We start from the raw sequence: 17882 nt of genomic DNA on the forward strand, positions 1-17882 counted from the left end.
CTTCCCCTCACTCGTCTCCAAGGATCCGATTGCCTCCAGTAAGCGGCGGAGGGCACCGGAGGGCGACGGGAGGGTGGGGTCCCACTCCCGCCTCCGATAAAAGTGATCTTGCTGCGAATCCGCCTCAGAGACCACTTTTATCTGAAAGCCGACCGCCCACTCTTGAGGATACCGGGGTTGTGGCAGCTAGCCGCTGCCATAACAACAATATTCCACTTCAAACAGCCGACGTAGAACGACGGCGGGTGGTCGGCAAGTGGTTAAATGTAAAACCTTTATCCAAAAAGGAACAAAACTGTTGCTGTAATGGCTTAGGGTGTTAGCTGGTGTTTGGCTTTACTTGGCCAGATCACCAGGTATAAACAGAGAGAAAAAAACTAAAAAAGAAAACTAATGCAGCTACCACATTTAGGGATTGGTAAGCTGCAATATATTACCCCTTTATTACTGTAAGTGCCAAATACAGAAGCAGCTTTGCTTTTGTTGGATTAGCAAAGTTTGGTCACAGATATATCAGGGACAGTTCTCATTTACCAGGTCATGGTAGAGCTAGTAGTAGTTGGTTGCATTGAACTAGTTTATTGCTGGGCCAACAAGAAAACAATGCAGAGAACTGCGCACACATCACAATAAAGAGACCCTGTCATCAACCTAACAAAATGCACAGGAAAAAAAAAAGAATTTGAAATTCTTATTTGCAGCATTCCATAAATGATTTACTTTCAAGGGGCTTTTGAACTTTGACTACTCCAGGAGTCATTTTCCTAGTATAGCTCACCCCTCAATGCACATCTGAGCCCTCTCCTTTTATGGAGGTGTCTAATAACTCTCTGTGCTGGCCCAGCTCCCCCACGTCCTCCCTTTATAACCATTTATGTAAGTAGTTACTGTAGTGCAGAGGAATACAGTAGAGTGTCACTCACTACATAGAGGGGTGTATTTAACCCCTTACCACTCGTGCTTTAGCTGAAAGAAGGCTGCAGCGATGTCTTAAAGCGGACCTTCAGTCATTTTTTCATCCAACTAAATCTTCTGCCCTTGTTGTTTGAACTTTGGATAGTAAAACATTTTTTATTCTGCCAGTAAATACCTTATACAGCCCACTTCCTGTTTCTTGTCTGGTAAAAAGCCTAGGCTTATGACATGCACAGCTCTCTCTCACTCTTGTGAGAGTTTGCCAGGAAGAAAGGAAGAGGGCATGAGTCATAAGAGGGCCAATGAGAGCTGCAGAGCTGGAGGTGTGCCTCTGAGTGTCTGTGTAAATCCAGGAAGTTATCAGGCAGCAGCTTCAGCTGCCCACAGTTAAAATGGATGCAGCCAGACTTGGTGAAGGGAGATTTCTGCAGCATATTTGGCAAGTACAGAATCGCAGTATATATAAAATAATATGCAAAGTGGTTGGAGGGAAGTTTCAGGATGGCAAAGATGTTTTTATTACAAATTATGTGAGCAGACTGCAATTCCTCTTTAATTTGCCGGGAGGGCGTACATAGAATCTCTACCGTGATTGAGCTGCCCGGGCACCCCTGCGGCGCGCGGGGGCGGTACGCTCTGTGATCACTGAGTCCTTTGGACTCAGCTGATCACAGATCGGGGTAAAGGGCCAATCACAGTTGCCCTTTACCACATGATCAGCTGTATCCAATGACAGCTGATCACGGAAGTAGACACAAGCTGGTTATTGGATTTTCATTCCTCACTCTGACAGCGTGAGGAGGGAAAAAGAGCGCCAATAACCAGCTTGTGTTAAAGAGACATCAGCATGTGATAATAAGGGCACTGATTATCAGTGTCCTGATTACCAGTGCAGTCTCAACAGTGCCCACCAGTGCTGCCAATCTGTGTCCATCAGTGCCGCCTATCAGTGACAATCAGTGCAGTCTCATCAGTGCCCATCAGTGCCACCTATCAGTGCTGCCAATCAGTGCCCATCAGCTCAGCCTACCAATGCCCATCAGTGCTCCCTATCAGTGCAGCCTCATCAGTGCCTCCTCATCAGTGCCCATCAGTGCAGCCTACCCAGATAGCAAGGATAACTTGCCACAAATTTGTGGCAGTGTTGAATTGTAAGTCTGTTATCTTGTTGTACATTTTCACTGGCAAGTTGTACACTTGCAGAGCACTTGAAACAAAAATTCTAGTTGACACTTTTCCAATTTGTAGCAAATATGCGTGGCAAGTCTCTAGCAAGAATAAAGTTGCAGTGGTGAGTCTACAGTAAGAGCTCTGCAAGTCAACAGTGACCCCTGTGGTGGGATGACTATTGGACAACAAAACGAAACCAGAACTTGCAGGAGACTTGCAGAATGTTTGCAGAGAAAGTTAATCTGGAGTCACACAATGTGGACTTGCTGCAATTGTGCAACAAACTTGTAAAGCCTGGCAAGTCTAGCAATAGCTTAGCAAGTCATTTTCAAACTTGCAGCACAATTGCAGTGCCTGTCAGTGCAGCCTCATCAGCGCACATCAGTGAAGGAAAAAAATTATCTGTTTGCAAAATTTTATAACAAACTATGAAAAATGTTGTTGTTTTTTTTTTTTTCAAAAAAATCGGTCTTTTTTAGTTTGTTTAGCAAAAACGCAGTGGTGTTTAAATACCACCAAAAGAAAGCTCTATTTGTGTGGGGGAAAAAAAATAATAATATTGTCATATGAATAAAGTGCTGCATGACCGCGCAATTGCCATTCACAGTGTGACAGTGCTGAAAGATGAAAATAGGCAAGTGGCTAAAAAAAAACTGCAGAGCTTTTCATCCTGAGAAACTGCACTTCCCCGAATCACTCTATTCCTTTTGCCCCCCGTTTGCACAGAACAAATGTACATGCAGGATGAATAGATCCTCAATTTTTTTTTTTTTAAATACATCCATAATCCTACAGGAAGATCTTTGTTGAAATAAATAACTCGACAACAGGGCCAGACTTCCCCTGTGGGAAAAAGAGGGCCCTGGGACTAAACCCCTGCAGCAAAAGATAAAAAAATTGTTTTAAAAAGGAATGCAGGGTGAGGTCCTCCAGTACGGGGGTCTGTAGTTTGGCTTTAATGAATTTTGCGATTATTTTTTTTAACCTTTTTAGAAAATCCCTACATAAATGGGCCCGTTCATTTCTTCTGCTATGAAAGAGGGAAAAAGCAAAGTACTTATTTTGCACTATCTTTACAGCAGCTTCCGGCATTCAGATGACTCATTTGAGGATGGACAAATATCTTCTGGCCCTTCATTCATGAAGAGATCTCTGCCGTTCATTCACCTTGCAGAGTAGCCTATATATTTCCAAAAAAAAATTCTCTGTTTCCAGGGTAACCGATTTCTTAGCAAAAAATTCATCCATCTTTAAAGCTCTGCTTTTTTTTCCAGATAAGATGAGCGCTCAGCTATTCCCACTTATGTATAACATAGTTAAGATATCTCCCAGTTATCTTAATCCAGTTAGTGCATTTATGATCTGCAGTTTAGCAATTCAATTTTAGAGATAACTCTCTGACTCCATAGGATACATCTCACTATATCTGCTTACAACATGGAATAGATCCCTAAGCAGTCATGCCACTTACACATCATCATATTACTCCTATATCTGAAGAACACAACAGAGGACTATCTGGTAGTAGCTAGTCATGTTCAACTGGACTTATTTTGTAATGTTGAAGACATTTCGTAACTTCTTCAGTTCCATTGAGTGCCAGGAAGATACCTCCACATTTATAACCACACCTTAAAGATGAAGTTTAGGTATGGACTGTTATACTGTATATAGTTACATTGGTCCTGTATGGACTGTTTTACAAAGTTACATTGGTCCAGGTTGGGTCAATGTAACTATGCATGTTCCATACCTTTGGGATCCCCGTAGAAGCTGTAAATCACAGTAGTAGGCACTGCCACTACAGTGATCACAGTTAGCTTTCAGGTCCGTGCTGAGCTGATTCCCTGGTGTATAGTGAACATAGAATGTTGCTCACACAGAACAGGCGCCTTTTAGAAAACATTTTACGTTTTCTCATTGATTACAATTAGTTCTCTGATTGAAAGAGGTGGAGAAACAGGGAGATGACAATCAAAGAATCACCAGGTATTGTACATCTATACTGTACACCGTGAATGTGCCCGGGACAGCAGGTGGATTTCCCCAGTATTTGAGTTGTGATGCCTTTAAGGGGGACAGTTTGAAGACATTGTTGAGTACTTAGGGTTCTTACCCATGCAAGGTGAGGGGGTCCTGGGTAGTTCGGTTAGAGAGGAGAGGACTGACTTTCAGTACTCTGTGGATTGATAAGGTCTTTTTAGGGACCCAGAATGTTGGAGGTTCGAAAGGTATTGGGAGGGAAGAACCTCCAAACTGTGATTACAAGGACTTTGGTCCTGAAGGTTTTAAGCCACAAGGGAGTTTTGAAAAGCAGCAGGATGTAATCATCACCTGCGTCGAGTGGAGTGTTTCACTAGCTATAAGTGTGAACTCTCTGGCAACTGAGGTGTTTGTTGTTGAAGCCCTGCTGCACCCTGAGACAAGTGGGTACCCTAAACCCCATGCGGGACAGTGTCTGGCAGTGAGCCTGTTGCATGGTTTTCTTGATACCAGGATTAACTGGTATCAAGAACTGTTTGCTTTACTTTTGCTGAATATAGTGATTTGTGTTTGCCTAAGCAACTTACTGGTAATCTCGGGCCCTCCAAATTACAGTACAGACATTGGATCAAGCTGGAGCAATGTAACTGTGCAGTTCATACCTAAACTTCAGTTTATATGCACCTTAAAGTGGAGTTCCACCCACTTTTACAACTCTTCAGCATCCCTCACTAAACTGTGCGCTGTAAACGAATTGGATATTTTTTTAACTTTTTTTCTCAGCACTACTGTACTGTATATCTGCTGTATTCATTTTTCACTTCCTCCTCCCTGGCTGCGGCCCATCGCATCATTTCCTGTTTGCAATGCCTTCTGGGAAGGGGTGGCAACTTCCTCTGACACTGCCGTTGCTATGGAAACCTGACCTGAAACCTATTACACTGCTTGTGCTGCACTGAGCATGTGCGAGATCTGCAAGGATGAGATCCAGGAAGAAATACAGTCTGGCTTCAGATGCCCAGACTTAAGATGGCCACGGCCTGCTGTAAGTTTATAAAATAACAAACTACTGCTATAAACTAACAAAACAGACCTTAGTTTACAGACTAACTTTAGTAGAATACATTAAGCTTGTGTATTATAGGGGTATTTTTATTTAAAAAGTATCATTTCGACCGGAACACCATTTTAATCTAATCACCATAGAATCTGTAGGTGTTGATTGTTGGTGTCAGGAATCCTGCACAGGTGACATATAATACTGTTAAAACACGTCTACCCTGGCGATTTGACAACAATTCACATCTTTAGCCATGTAATTATCACCTATGTCTGATTCCTGACATCAAAAATGGGACTGTGTAACTAGAACATGGTGGTTGTATAGCTTTCACATCTCCAATGCTGGGCATCTTCCTGAACCTCAGTGGAATTGAAGAAGTGGCTTGGATAATCAACTAAATGTCTTCGACATTACAGAAGTTCAGCTGAATGTGACTACCTACTACTATACCATGACCTGGATAAATGAGAACCATCACAGACATACAGCACTAAACAGAAAACATTCAACCATTCACATGGCAATCCAGTGTGCAGCCAAAAGAGCTTGCATTCTAATGTCCCTATTACAGCCACATGCACATACAGTATATTAGGGCTATTTATAAAAGTAGATCTCACGTGCTTGCACACACATGGTGGACATTTTATAAAGTGGATCTCAACATAATCACAAAAATCTCATATGTTAAAGTTCGTTTCAAATGTTCTTTTTAAATATTAAAAGAATGCCCGTTAATCGTACCCTAAAATTCTTGTGGAGGCTACTTTGGGGTGACAACTGTCTCCCAATTAAGCTTCTGATGGTGGAATAAGTGTATGCAGACAGTAAGTGGCTAAAAGCAACTAGAGAAGATTAGCAGGACTAACATTCAGTATTTTATATAAAAAAAAATGTTTGATGCATGGTGCTTAAGCAAACAAAATGGCATTAACTTGGGAGAACAGACCCCATGTAGATAGTGCCATTAATGGAGGTTACACCAGGATTGGGAGAGGAGACAGCAATCTGGGATCTCATCAATTATGCTGTAGTATACATGTATTGGTAAGAGGAAAGAGATGACCCCATAAACTTTCTGCTCCTTCTTTATTGTCCACTCACAGTCTGGAGGCAGGGAGGTCACCAAGCTGCATTATTTAACTTTAGCAGAGAAAAGTCAGACCACTATTTTGGCTCTGCTACTTGGGTGGGCTAAGTACATATCAGGACTGGATGAACAAAATTACAATCTTTTGACAGGTAAAACAGCTTCCAAATTGGTATTTCAACTGTGTATTAAGTTGTTTGCCTGAAGCTAAGCTTTAAGTAAGCCCACGCACTTAATATGTAAGACTATTCATATTCATATTGAATAAACCAAGTATTTGCTGGTTCTTTTTAAGTCCCTAAGTTACCTAAGGTTGGCCATCACCTACAAAGATATTCCATATTTGACAAGCATAGGCTTAATTTCTTTAGGACAGGAGTCTCAAATCTTCCCAAACAAAGGGCCAGTTTACTGTCCTTCAGACTTTAGGGGGGCTGGACTTTGACTAGTGGGAGTAGAAAATGAGCCAATGTCAGTGGATATAACCAATGCCCCAAGGGTATTAGTGGGAGGAATAGTTCCCCATCTTTGGTATCAGTGGGAGGAATAGTGCCCCGTCGTTGGTATTAGTGGGATGAATAATACCCCATCTTTGGTATTGGTGGAAGCAATAGTGCCTCATCGTTAGTATCAATGGGAGGAATAGGGCCCCATTGCTGGTGTCTGTGGGAGAAAGAGTCCAAATCGCTGGTGTCAGTTTGAGGAATAGTTCCTCATATCAGTGGGAGAAATAGTGCTCCATCATTGGTGTCAGTGGAAGAAATAGTGCCCTATCATTGGTGTCAGTGGAAGGAAGATTGCCTTATTGTTGGTTTCAGTGGGAGAAAGAGTACACCATCGTTGCTGTCAGTGGGAGGAATATTGACTTGTATCAGTGGGAGATATAGTGCCCCCAGGGCCAGATAATGGCGAGCAAAGGACAACAGTTCGGAGACAACTGCTTTAGGGCCTACATATCAGTGTGTATTACAACTGCAGTTAAACGTTCATCCCAGACCACCGATAGCCACATATCAACAGAAAAAGGGCAATTATCCAACAGGGTCAAGAGTCATGTGAGTCAACACAGGACAGATCTAATAATGAAGCACTGGATCATAATATTTAAATCCAAAAAAGTTGTTTTTTTCTAAACATAATTTAAGCACAAAAGCCAACACATTTTGTGGATTAGCCCCTTTCTTCAGCGCAGAAGCATAACATTAAAAATAACTAATAATAATAATTAGTATTTCATCTTTTATGTTACATTTCAGCCCTGATGAAGGGTGCAGAGCTTAGCCCTTGAAATGTGTTGGCTTTTATATTCAATTTATGTTTCGAATAAACTTTTTTTTTTTTTAACTCGAATATGTTGATTTGGCACTTCAGTTCTAGATCTATCCAAATTCCACCCCAAGCCAACAAGCCAAGATTATTGTGGAAATCTCTTGGTGTGCTGAGGTTGCCAACCTGGTATTCATATCTTTCCAATCCCACTACCATCAAACTATCATTCAAGTAAACCTTAGGGCTCCAGCGCCATTAGTTCACCCTTCGAAAGTATGTGAACCAAATAGACAGAACTTAGTTTTCTATAGGACAGGGATCCTCAAACTACGGCCCTCCAGCTGTTGCAGAACTACACATCCCATGAGGCACTGTAAAACACTGACATTCACAGACATGAATAGGCATGATGGGAATTGTAGTTCCTGAACACTTGGAGGGCCGCAGTTTGAAGACCCCTGCTATAGGAATTATCCATTTTACTATCATGCAAGTAAGTCATAGGGCTGCAGCTCCATTATTGCACCCTTGGAAAGCATATGAATCAAATAGACTGAGCTTAGTCTTCAATAGGAATTATCCCATTTATTTTATGTTAAAGCTAAAATACAGAGTCCCACAAGGTTTTATAGGCTTATGGAATACAAGGGTGGAAGGTCTACTGACCAGGATGGCTGTGCCAGAGCCATCCTTATTTTTGTATAGTATTGCCTATTTTGTCTATAATCATTTACACAAATCTGCTTTTCCTCCTTTTGTAACTCAATTTAACAATGGCTCATTTTTACTCAGCACTTGCTTAAACTTCACAGCTTTTATATAAAAAGGTTCTTGAGTCTTATCAGCTTTTCTGACTCCCCGCTGTGCACAAATACATGGATTACGTGGGAGCGAAGTATATTTCTATTTATAACTGCATACATTTAAAAAAAAAAAAAGTGAATTTCTAATGTAATTGAACACACCTATTCAAAAGCTTGTGTCTTGTTGATTTCTCATTCATAAATGTGTGTGCCAGAGGAGAAATTGTGTTAACTCCTTCCGCTAGCACTCTCCGCTCTGCCATCTCTATTGACTTCCTTCTTGTTTGTCAACTGGAGGGAGAAAGGCAGATGAAAACACCCGCCGCAAATAAATTAAAATCTAAAATGAAATGAGCCGTGCTTTATATGTACCTTGCGCGGTCTTTGAAGCCTTTGTCGAGGTCTAGAACAAAGACCCAGAAAATGGTTTTGCCAACTGTCGTCTCCATGGAAACATCTACTCAGAGGGGAACAAGAGGTCGGCCATTTTGATAGACCGGTTCAAAGGGCCTCAATTTGTGTAACAATGGCTGGTCGAGAGTCATTTTTGTTCTCGACTTGCAAACACAAAAAGCTTCCAACAGCTATTTCTTTTAGGAAAATGACTATACGTTGTTATTGATATAAACATTATGTTTTTGTCTGTTGTGTCTTAATTTGATGATTTATGTTATGGTGGTTTATTATTCGTAAAGTTATCATGCGTTAAAGTAGAACTCCAGAGGAATATAATGATATCAGTTTTATTTTTATAGCTTTTAAAACATTGGTAGGCACTTTTAACCGGTGCTGTAAAAGGTTTATTTGTACTGGAGTTCTCCTTGTATGGAAGCCTCTGTGCTAGATGTTAAGTTGTAATGTATGCTACTATAGCCATGTTATGTTTGTGTTGGTAATGGCTGCTGTCCATTTGTCATTCGCTGCTGATCCATTGCCTGTAATTTTACCGTGTCTCGTTTTCCCTCCCTATGCTACCTCCATTTTGTCACCTTCATTTTTCTACCCACTGTCTGACGTCAACCACACTGACATCCTCTCCCACCTGCAGACTCACAGACATTTAATCAAGGTATCCGCCACTTACTAGTTGCCCTGTGTATGCCAGTAGCTCTGCATGTAACTCATAGATGCCAATCATTTATTTTCATCTAAGGTGTCTCACTAGCTGGCAATTAGTTCAGGATTAAATATGTGTTGGGTCCTGTTGTGCTGTTCTGTGTATGTGTTTCTGAAATTATAAATTAAAGGGAATGTTCTTTTTTTTTTCTTTGCAGCTTCATTGTTGTAGAATGAAATTGTTCCTTCCCCTTGTAGACATTTTGTGTGTGTGTGTACATGCAGATATGTTTGTTGTCCTTATGTTATTAAATCCAGTAGGCTGAGGTAGGGGCCACAACTAAAATTATCTGGGAAATCCCTTTAAAATTAGCCTCTTAGGCTCCTTCTAAAAATCTCCCTGGAGGCAAGCCTGATCCATTGGCTTTAAATTCTTTCTAGCACTTTTACCTGAAACAAGCATGTAATTCAAGAGATCAAACCCTCAGTTGCTGCATGCTTGTTCCAGGGCAGTAACTTGCAAAATACCGAAGCCAATAGTCTAACATCAATGCAACAAGCTTTCTTTTTAGAAGGAGAGTATAGCAGTGGTAGTCTAAAATTTCTCTTAGCATAGATAACCCAGCCTAGCATTTTTAGAAGTAGGTCAGCAGGGGCATTTGCTTTAAAGTAAACCTAAGTAGTAATTCTCAAAAAAAATCAAACTAACATCAGGCTATAGACATTACCACCTTTCCCTGCATCCTGCAACTGTGCCTCCTTGGTCAATATGAAGATGTATAATGAGTGGTGAGTAGAGTCAAGACTTCAAAGATGGAAGTCCATATTTTTGTTCTGAGCACCACAAGGTCCCATTTGGGCACCCTGAGAGTAGGATTGCCACATCATCCCTTTAATCCAGGAAAAACAATAATTATACAGGTTCTGCGGCTGATTAAGGTGGTAATTAAACACACTTGGTGCCTTATCTGCATTAAATCAGCCTCAGAACTTGAGTAATTCATATGTGTCCTGGATTAAAGGGATGATGTGGAAACCCTACCTGAGATATGAACAGAAATGTGTGCAGCTCTGCTTGGTGTCTTCTTTCATGTCTCCATGTTAGTTTTGTGTGTTGAACTTCACCTTCCTTGAAGAACAGGCAAACCAAACAACTGGCATATACAGTACATGAAATTTGTTCCAACATAAAGGGCAGGCACACTTCTCCCAGCATAAAACAAAATGCAGTGTGGGAGCCTCAATATCCAGTAAAGAAACACCATCATTGAATTTACAGATGACATGGGGCATGTATCAGAGCTCCAGGTTGGAGGAAATTAGAGGAATCCAGTATGGTGCTCGAGGTTCACGGACTTATGGAAAACATGCAAAGAATCACTTCGCAAATTGAAGGTTAAAGAAAGCAGCTTGTGGAATCTGCTTTTCTTTCAATGCAGGTCTTAGCTGAGAAAGTTAAACAAAGTTATGGGCTTAGTAAACACCAAAAGCACCGCACATGTGAAGTGCAGTGACTCCAAACCGGTAAAATGAAATAGCAATTAAGTGAGAAAAGCTAGTGAGAAAAGTAAAATATACATATTTACTGCTGCTGCTTTAAATGAAAATGTTCAAAAAACACATTCCCCATATTCCCCAATACTTAAATGTGAAGCAGCGCTGTGATACAACAATTAATTCAAACATACAAATCTAAAGCCGGCCATAGACTGTTCGAATCTCGGCTGGTCCAGCAGGAACCAGCCATGTTTCGAACCATGTATGGGCAGGCTGAATGTACCCAAGTTGATCAACCAATCAACTTGGGTAAAACCAGCCTGCCGGATTTCAGATGTGATTATTGCAAGCGGGTGTTATAGCCACTAGCAATAATCACTGTCTTCTCCCAGCAGGGACGGCTTCCTCCACCAGGAGAACACAATGACTCAGCGGGAGGGATTCCCCTGTGCTCCACATGGTCTAATCCCATTCAATAAAAGGAGTTTATTCCAACCCACTAAAAACTACTCACAAGCAAAATATAGATAGTACACATAAATAGCATCACCCTCCCTCCGGTCCACATGAAGTAACTTCACATCACTTCTGGTGGGGCCCTGACATCACTTCCGTCCTCCCTAATGTGTTTCTTCTATTGACTTCATCAAAGGTTTAAAGATATGGGCTTACTTTAAATATAGTCATGCCATAATACATATACTATATACAGTGTGTGTGTGTATATATATATATATATATATATATATATATATATATATATATATATACAGTTGTGCTCATAAGTTTACCCTGGCAGATTTTATAATTTCTTGACCATTTTTCAGAGAATGATAACACTAAAACGTTTCTTTCACTCATGGCTGAAGCCATTTATTAACAATTAACTGTGTTTACTCTTTTTAAATCATAATGATAACAGAAACTACCCAAATGACCCTGATCAAAAGTTTACATACCCCAGTTCTTAGTACCGTGTACTGCCCCCTTTAACATCAATGAAACCTTAAAGTCTTTTGTGGTATTTGTGGATGAGGCTCTTTATCTTCTCATATGGTAAAGCTGCCCATTCCTCTTGGCAAAAATCCTTCAGTTCCTGTAAATAGGTCAGAAGACTGAGATGGCCACTCCAGATCCCTCACTTTATTCTGCTGTAGCCAATGACAGGTTGGCTTGGCCTTGTGTTTTAGATCATTGTCATGTTGGAATGTCCAAGTACGTCCCATGTGCAGCTTTCTGGCTAATGAATGCAAATGTTCCTCCAGTATTTTTTGATAACATACTGCATTTATCTTGCCGTCAATTTTCACCAAATTTCCTATGCCTTTGTAGCTCACACATCCCCAAAACATCAGCGATCCACCTCTGTGTTTCACAGTAGGAATGGTGTAAATTTCATCATAGGCCTTCTTGACTCCTCTCCAAATGTAGAGTTTATGGTTGTGGCCAAAAAGCTCAATTTTGGTCTCATCACTCCAAATGACTTTGTGCCAGAAGGTTTGAGTCTTGTCTCTGTGCTGTTTGGCGTATTGTAAGTGGGATACTTTGTGGCATTTGCGTAGTAATGGCTACGTAGTAATTCTTCTGTCGACTCGACCATGCAGCCCATCTTTCTTCAAGTGCCTTCTTATTGTGCACCTTGAAACAGCCACACCACATGTTTTCAGAGAGTCCTGTATTTCACCTGGAGTTATTTGTGGGTTTTTCTTTGCATCCTAAACAATTTTCCTGGCAGTTGTGGCTGAAATCTTAGTTGGTCTACCTGATCGTGGTTTGGTTTCAACAGAACCCCATATTTTCCACTTCTCCATAAGAGTTTGAATACTGCTGATTGGCATTCTCAATTCCTTGGATATCTTTTTATATCCCTTTCCTGTTTTATACAGTTCAACTACCTTTTCCCGCAGATCCATTTGACAATCCTTTTGCTTTCCCCATGACTCAGAATCCAGAAATGTCAGTGCAGCACTGGATGAAAGATGCAAGGGTCTGTCAGGAGTCCAGAAACTCAATGACCTTTTATACACACAAACTAATTACAAGAAAACAGATCACAGGTGAGGATGGTTACTTTTAATAGCCATTCAAACCCCTTTGTGTCAACTTGTGTGCATGTTATCAGGCCAAAATCACCAGGGCATGTAAACTTTTGATCAGGGTCATTTGGGTAGTTTCTGTTGCCATCATGATTTAAAAAGAGTAAACACAGTTGATTGATAATAAATGGCTTCAGCCAAACGCTAACCATGAAAGAAATGTTTGTTATTCACGTTCTCAGAAAAATGCCCAAGAAATCATAAATTCTGCCAGGGTATGTAAACTTATGAGCACAACTGTATATAATATATATATATATATATATATATATATATATATATTGCCTCATCATACCTCAAATACAAGAAAATACTGTATACAGACAGAAGATTTCAGCAGTCTTGAAGAATGTATTGGATAGATCCAGTTACACAGAAGTAGTGACAAGTGGCAACAGTTTTGTCCAAAGAAGCCCTTTCATCAATCCAAAACTACACTATATACACTAATCACTATAATATATCAAGCATTATTATAGCAAAATATTGGGGAGTTATTATGTGGTGTTTCCGGTGAAGGGTACTGTTGTTGCTTCATCATACAAAGAATTTTTTCAGACAACTGTGAGCTTCCAACCTTGTTGCAACAGTTTGGGGAAAAATCTTTTCTGTTCCAGAATGACTATGCCACAGTGCACAAGGCCAGCTCCATAAAGATATGGTTCTATGAGTTTGAGAAATTTAACCCTAATATATACCTTAGGAATGAACCACAACACCAGTTCTGAGACACATTTTCTCATCCAACATCAATATCTGACCTCACAAATGTCCTTTTGGCTCAGTGGTTACTATTGGAGGCTATTGTTGCTATTGGGGGCCAACTCCATATTAATGTCCTTGGTTTTGGAATTAGATGTCCAACAAGCTCTTATAGGTGTGGTGGTCAGGTGTCCTCCAACTTTTGGCCTAATGCCGCGTAGACACGAGCGGACTTAACGGCAGACTTTGCCTGGCGGACAGGATTTCAATTTGATCGTGTGGGCTCCAGCGGACTTTGTTTTCTCAAAAGTTGGACGGACTTAGATTTGAAACATGTTTTAAATCTATCCATCGAACTCGAGTCCGGTCGAAAAGTCCGCTCGTCTGTATGCTAGTTCGACGGACAAAAAGCCACGCTAGGGCAGCTATTGGCTACTGGCTATGAACTTCCTTGTTTTAGTCCGGTCGTACGTCATCACGTACGAATTCGATGGACTTTGGTGGATTGTGTGTAGGCAAGTCCGTTCATTCAGAAAGTCCGTCATAAAGTCCGTCGAAAAGTCCGCCGGCAAAGTCTGCCATAAAGTCCGCTCGTGTGTACGCGGCATTATAGTATACATGGGAGAAACCAGAAGGCAAAAGAACATATTGCAGGGCACAAGTATTATTTTAGGGATCAACAAAGCGAATTACCACCGAGAAGACATTTCATAGAATATGCACAGACTGAGGCTAATCAACAAACAGATTTGAGAATGTTAATACAATGAAATGTGTGAAGATCCACTTCATATCTAATCATGTAAAAAGAAAATCCCTGTTTAATTTTTTTCATCTGCACATGATTGGATAATTGATGTGACTCTTCACACAATTTATGGTGTGAAAATGCTAACATCTAAACTTTATTGTTTCACTATTACAAGAATATCAATGTTGCGCCTAAGACCCCATAAACACTATAACATTTTCTGCAGATTTTTGTCTTCAAATTTACTAAAACCATATAATATGAGGTCAAACCTTAATGCCCTGTACACATGACCGGACTTTCCAGCAGACTAGGTCCGACGGTCTTCCCGACGGACTTTCCAAACGAACGGACTCGCGCATACACGACCGGACTTTCCGACGGACTTCGATGGAGTTATGGCAGACTTCCGAACGAACGGACTTGCCCACACACGGACTAAAGTCTGTTCATTTTGAACGTGATGAGGTACAACGGGACTAGAAAAGGAAGTCCATCTCGCCGCTATTAACGACGAGATTAACACCTTGTGAGCCCCGTCGCAGAGCATACCAGGCCTGGTATGGATTTTAAACTCTTATGCCCTGAAAAAACGGCGTGGAGGTCCCCCCGAACTCCATACCAGACCCATACCAGACGGGAGAAGAACCGGACATCGGGAGAAGAGGCCGGAGAGAGCGGAGAAGTCTGAGAGACCCCCGAAGTCAGAAGACGACCCCCAGAGCTGCCTAATAAATTACTTTAAAAACTTGTCTAGTGTGTTTTTTTATTGACACTTTTTTCCCTAGGTGAGTGGGTAGGGGTACGATACTCATTCACATAGGGCGGGGGGCCGGGATCTGGGGGCCTCCTTATTAAAGGGGGCTTCCAGATTCCGATAAGCCCCTTGGCCGCAGACCCCGTCAACCAAAGGCCAGGGTTGTCGGGAAGAGGCCCTTGTCCTCATCAACATGGGGACAAGGTGCTTTGGGGTGGGGGGGCCGCAGGGTGCCCGCCTTCCCCAAAGCACCCACCCCCACATGTTGAGGGCATGCGGCCTGGTACGGTTCAGGGGGGGGCGCTCGCTCGTCCCCACCCCCTTTCCTGACCTGCCCCGCTGCGTGCTCGGATAAGGGTCTGGTATGGATTTTGGGGGGACCCTACATCATTTTTTTGGCGTAGGGGGTTTCCCTTAAAATCCATACCAGATCTCAGGGACATTGTCGCCTCTTTCTCGTGCTCGCTGCAATAGGAAAATGTGTTTTTCCTATTGCAGCGAGCGCGAGGTGCATAGTATCCTGTCGCCAAGAACCAGCGCGATAGGATCGTGCTGGAAACATTCTCACGGGCAGGTGCTGTAGCTGCCCTTGCGTCGTATTATGTCCGTCGGACCAGCATACAGACGAACGGGTTTCCCGATAGGAACTGGGTCCGGCGGAGTTCCGGAGGGAAGATTTGAAACGTTTCAAATCTAAAGTCCATCGGATTTTCGACTGAAAAGGTCCGATGAAGCCCACACACGGTCGGATTGTCCGACTGATTCGGTCCGCTCGTGTGTACAGGGCATAAGAGTTTCAATTTGTATGCAATCCGGCAGACCCTTGCATTACAGTACCTGACTGCGAGATTGTGTTTCCAGCGCGATCCCATCGACAGCGCGATCCCATCCCATTCCAGCGACAGGGTACTGTGCATGTCGCGCTGGCTCGCTCATCTGGAAAGGAAAACAGTTTTTTCCTTTCGCGATGAGCGACGGGCAGTGCTGACAGCTGTCTGGTATGAATCATGAGGGGGAACACTGCGCCAAATTTTAAATAAAAAACTGGCATGGGTTCCCCCCCATGAGCATACCAGGCTCTTAGGTCTGGTATGGATTTTAAGGGAAACGAAAAAACGGCGTTGGGGTCCCCCCCCAAAATCCATACCAGACCCTTATCTGAGCACGCAGCCCGGCCGGTCAGGAAAGGGGGTGGGGACGAGCGAGCGCCGCCCCTGAACCGTACCATGCCGCATGCCCTCAACATGGGGGGGTGGGTGCGTGGGTGCTTTGGGGAAGGGGGGCACCCCGCGGCCCCCCCACCCCAAAACACCTTGTCCCCATGTTGATGAGGACAAGGGCCTCTTCCCAACAAGCCTGGCTGTTGGTTGTCAGGGTCTGTGGGCGGAGGGCTTATCGGAATCCGGGAACACCCTATGTGAATGAGTATGGGGTACATCATACCCCTACCCATTCACCTAGGAAAAAAAAGTGTCAATAAAAAAACATACTACACAGGTTTTTAAAGTAATTTATTAGGCAGCTCCGGGGGTCTTCTTCCGACTTCGGGGGTCTTCTTCCGACTTCTCCACTCTCTCCGGCCTCTTCTTCCGGTGTCCGGTTCTTCTCCCGCTCTTCTGCCGGGCTCCTCTGCTATCTTCTGCTCTTTTGCCGGCTCTTTTGCTAGTGGTGGCCCGGTCTTCTTCGCTGTCGGTGCGCGATGACTTATATCGGCATGGGGCGTGACCCCGTCCCCTTATGACGTCACAGTCCCGGGGCTTGATGGGACTGTGACGTCATAAGGGGCGGGTCACCGGGTGACATCACCCGGTGACCATGCCCCATGCCTATATAAGTCATTGCGCACCGCTCACACAGCATTACAGCGGGAGAGAGCGTCGTGTCAGCATCGGAAGAAGAGAAGAAGGAACAAGACGGCGGAGAAGACCGGCCCACCGCTAGCAAAAGAGCCGGCAAAAGAGCAGAAGATAGCGGAGGAGCCCGGCAGAAGATCCGGAGAGCGGGAGAAAAAACGGACACCGGGAGAAGAGGCCGGAGAGAACAGAGAAGTCGGAAGAAGACCCCCGAAGTTGGAATAAGACCCCCGGAGCTGACTAATAAATTACTTTAAAAAACTGTGTAGTGTGTTTTGACACTTTGACACTTTTATTCCTAGGTGAATGGGTAGGGGTACGATGTACCCCATACTCATTCACATAGGGTGGGGAGCCGGGATCTGGGGGCCCCCTTATTAAAGGGGGCTCCCGGATTCCGATAAGCCCTCTGCCCACAGACCCCGACAACCAACAGCCAGGGTTGTCGGGAAGAGGCCCTTGTCCTCATCAACATGGGGACAAGGTGCTTTGGGGTGGGGGGCCGCAGGGCGCCCCCCTGTTCCAAAGCGCCCACCCACCATGTTGAGGGCATGCAGCCTGGTACGGTTCAGGGGGGGTTCAGTTTTCCTTCCCCGATGATCGAGCCAGCTCGGCGCTGGCTCCCGCGTCGGGGCTCGCAGGTGCCAAATCTCGCTGATAACAGTGGCGAGATTGACAAAATATCGCGGTCACCTACTGTACATGGTTTTGGTAAGTCTGAGGACAAAAATCTGCAGAAAATCTAATGGTGTGTACGTGGTCTTAAAGTGGTTGTAAACCCTTGCATACATTCAGTGAAGTGATTAGCCTCAGGTGGTACAGAGAGAAGAAACAAATCCTCCTACAGAAGTTTAAAGATTCGGCTTACAATGCTGGA

General features: G+C 43.2%; 1 protein-coding gene across 5 annotated transcripts in view; it reads left to right on the forward strand.

Moving 5' to 3' along the window:
* The window catches only part of CADM3 (cell adhesion molecule 3), a 642752-nt gene that overhangs the window by 604715 nt on the left and 20155 nt on the right, over positions 1-17882 (forward strand). For 3 of the 5 annotated variants that reach the window (XM_073608723.1, XM_073608725.1, XM_073608726.1), the window contains one exon: positions 9342-9362. The exons of the other annotated variants lie outside the window; for them this stretch is intronic. In XM_073608723.1, the coding sequence (XP_073464824.1) occupies positions 9342-9362 (21 nt within the window). The remainder of the gene's footprint in view (positions 1-9341; positions 9363-17882) is intronic. 5 annotated transcript variants of the gene reach the window in all.

This window comes from Aquarana catesbeiana, linkage group LG13, assembly GCF_042186555.1.
Source record: "Aquarana catesbeiana isolate 2022-GZ linkage group LG13, ASM4218655v1, whole genome shotgun sequence".
NCBI classification, from domain to species: Eukaryota; Metazoa; Chordata; class Amphibia; order Anura; family Ranidae; genus Aquarana; species Aquarana catesbeiana.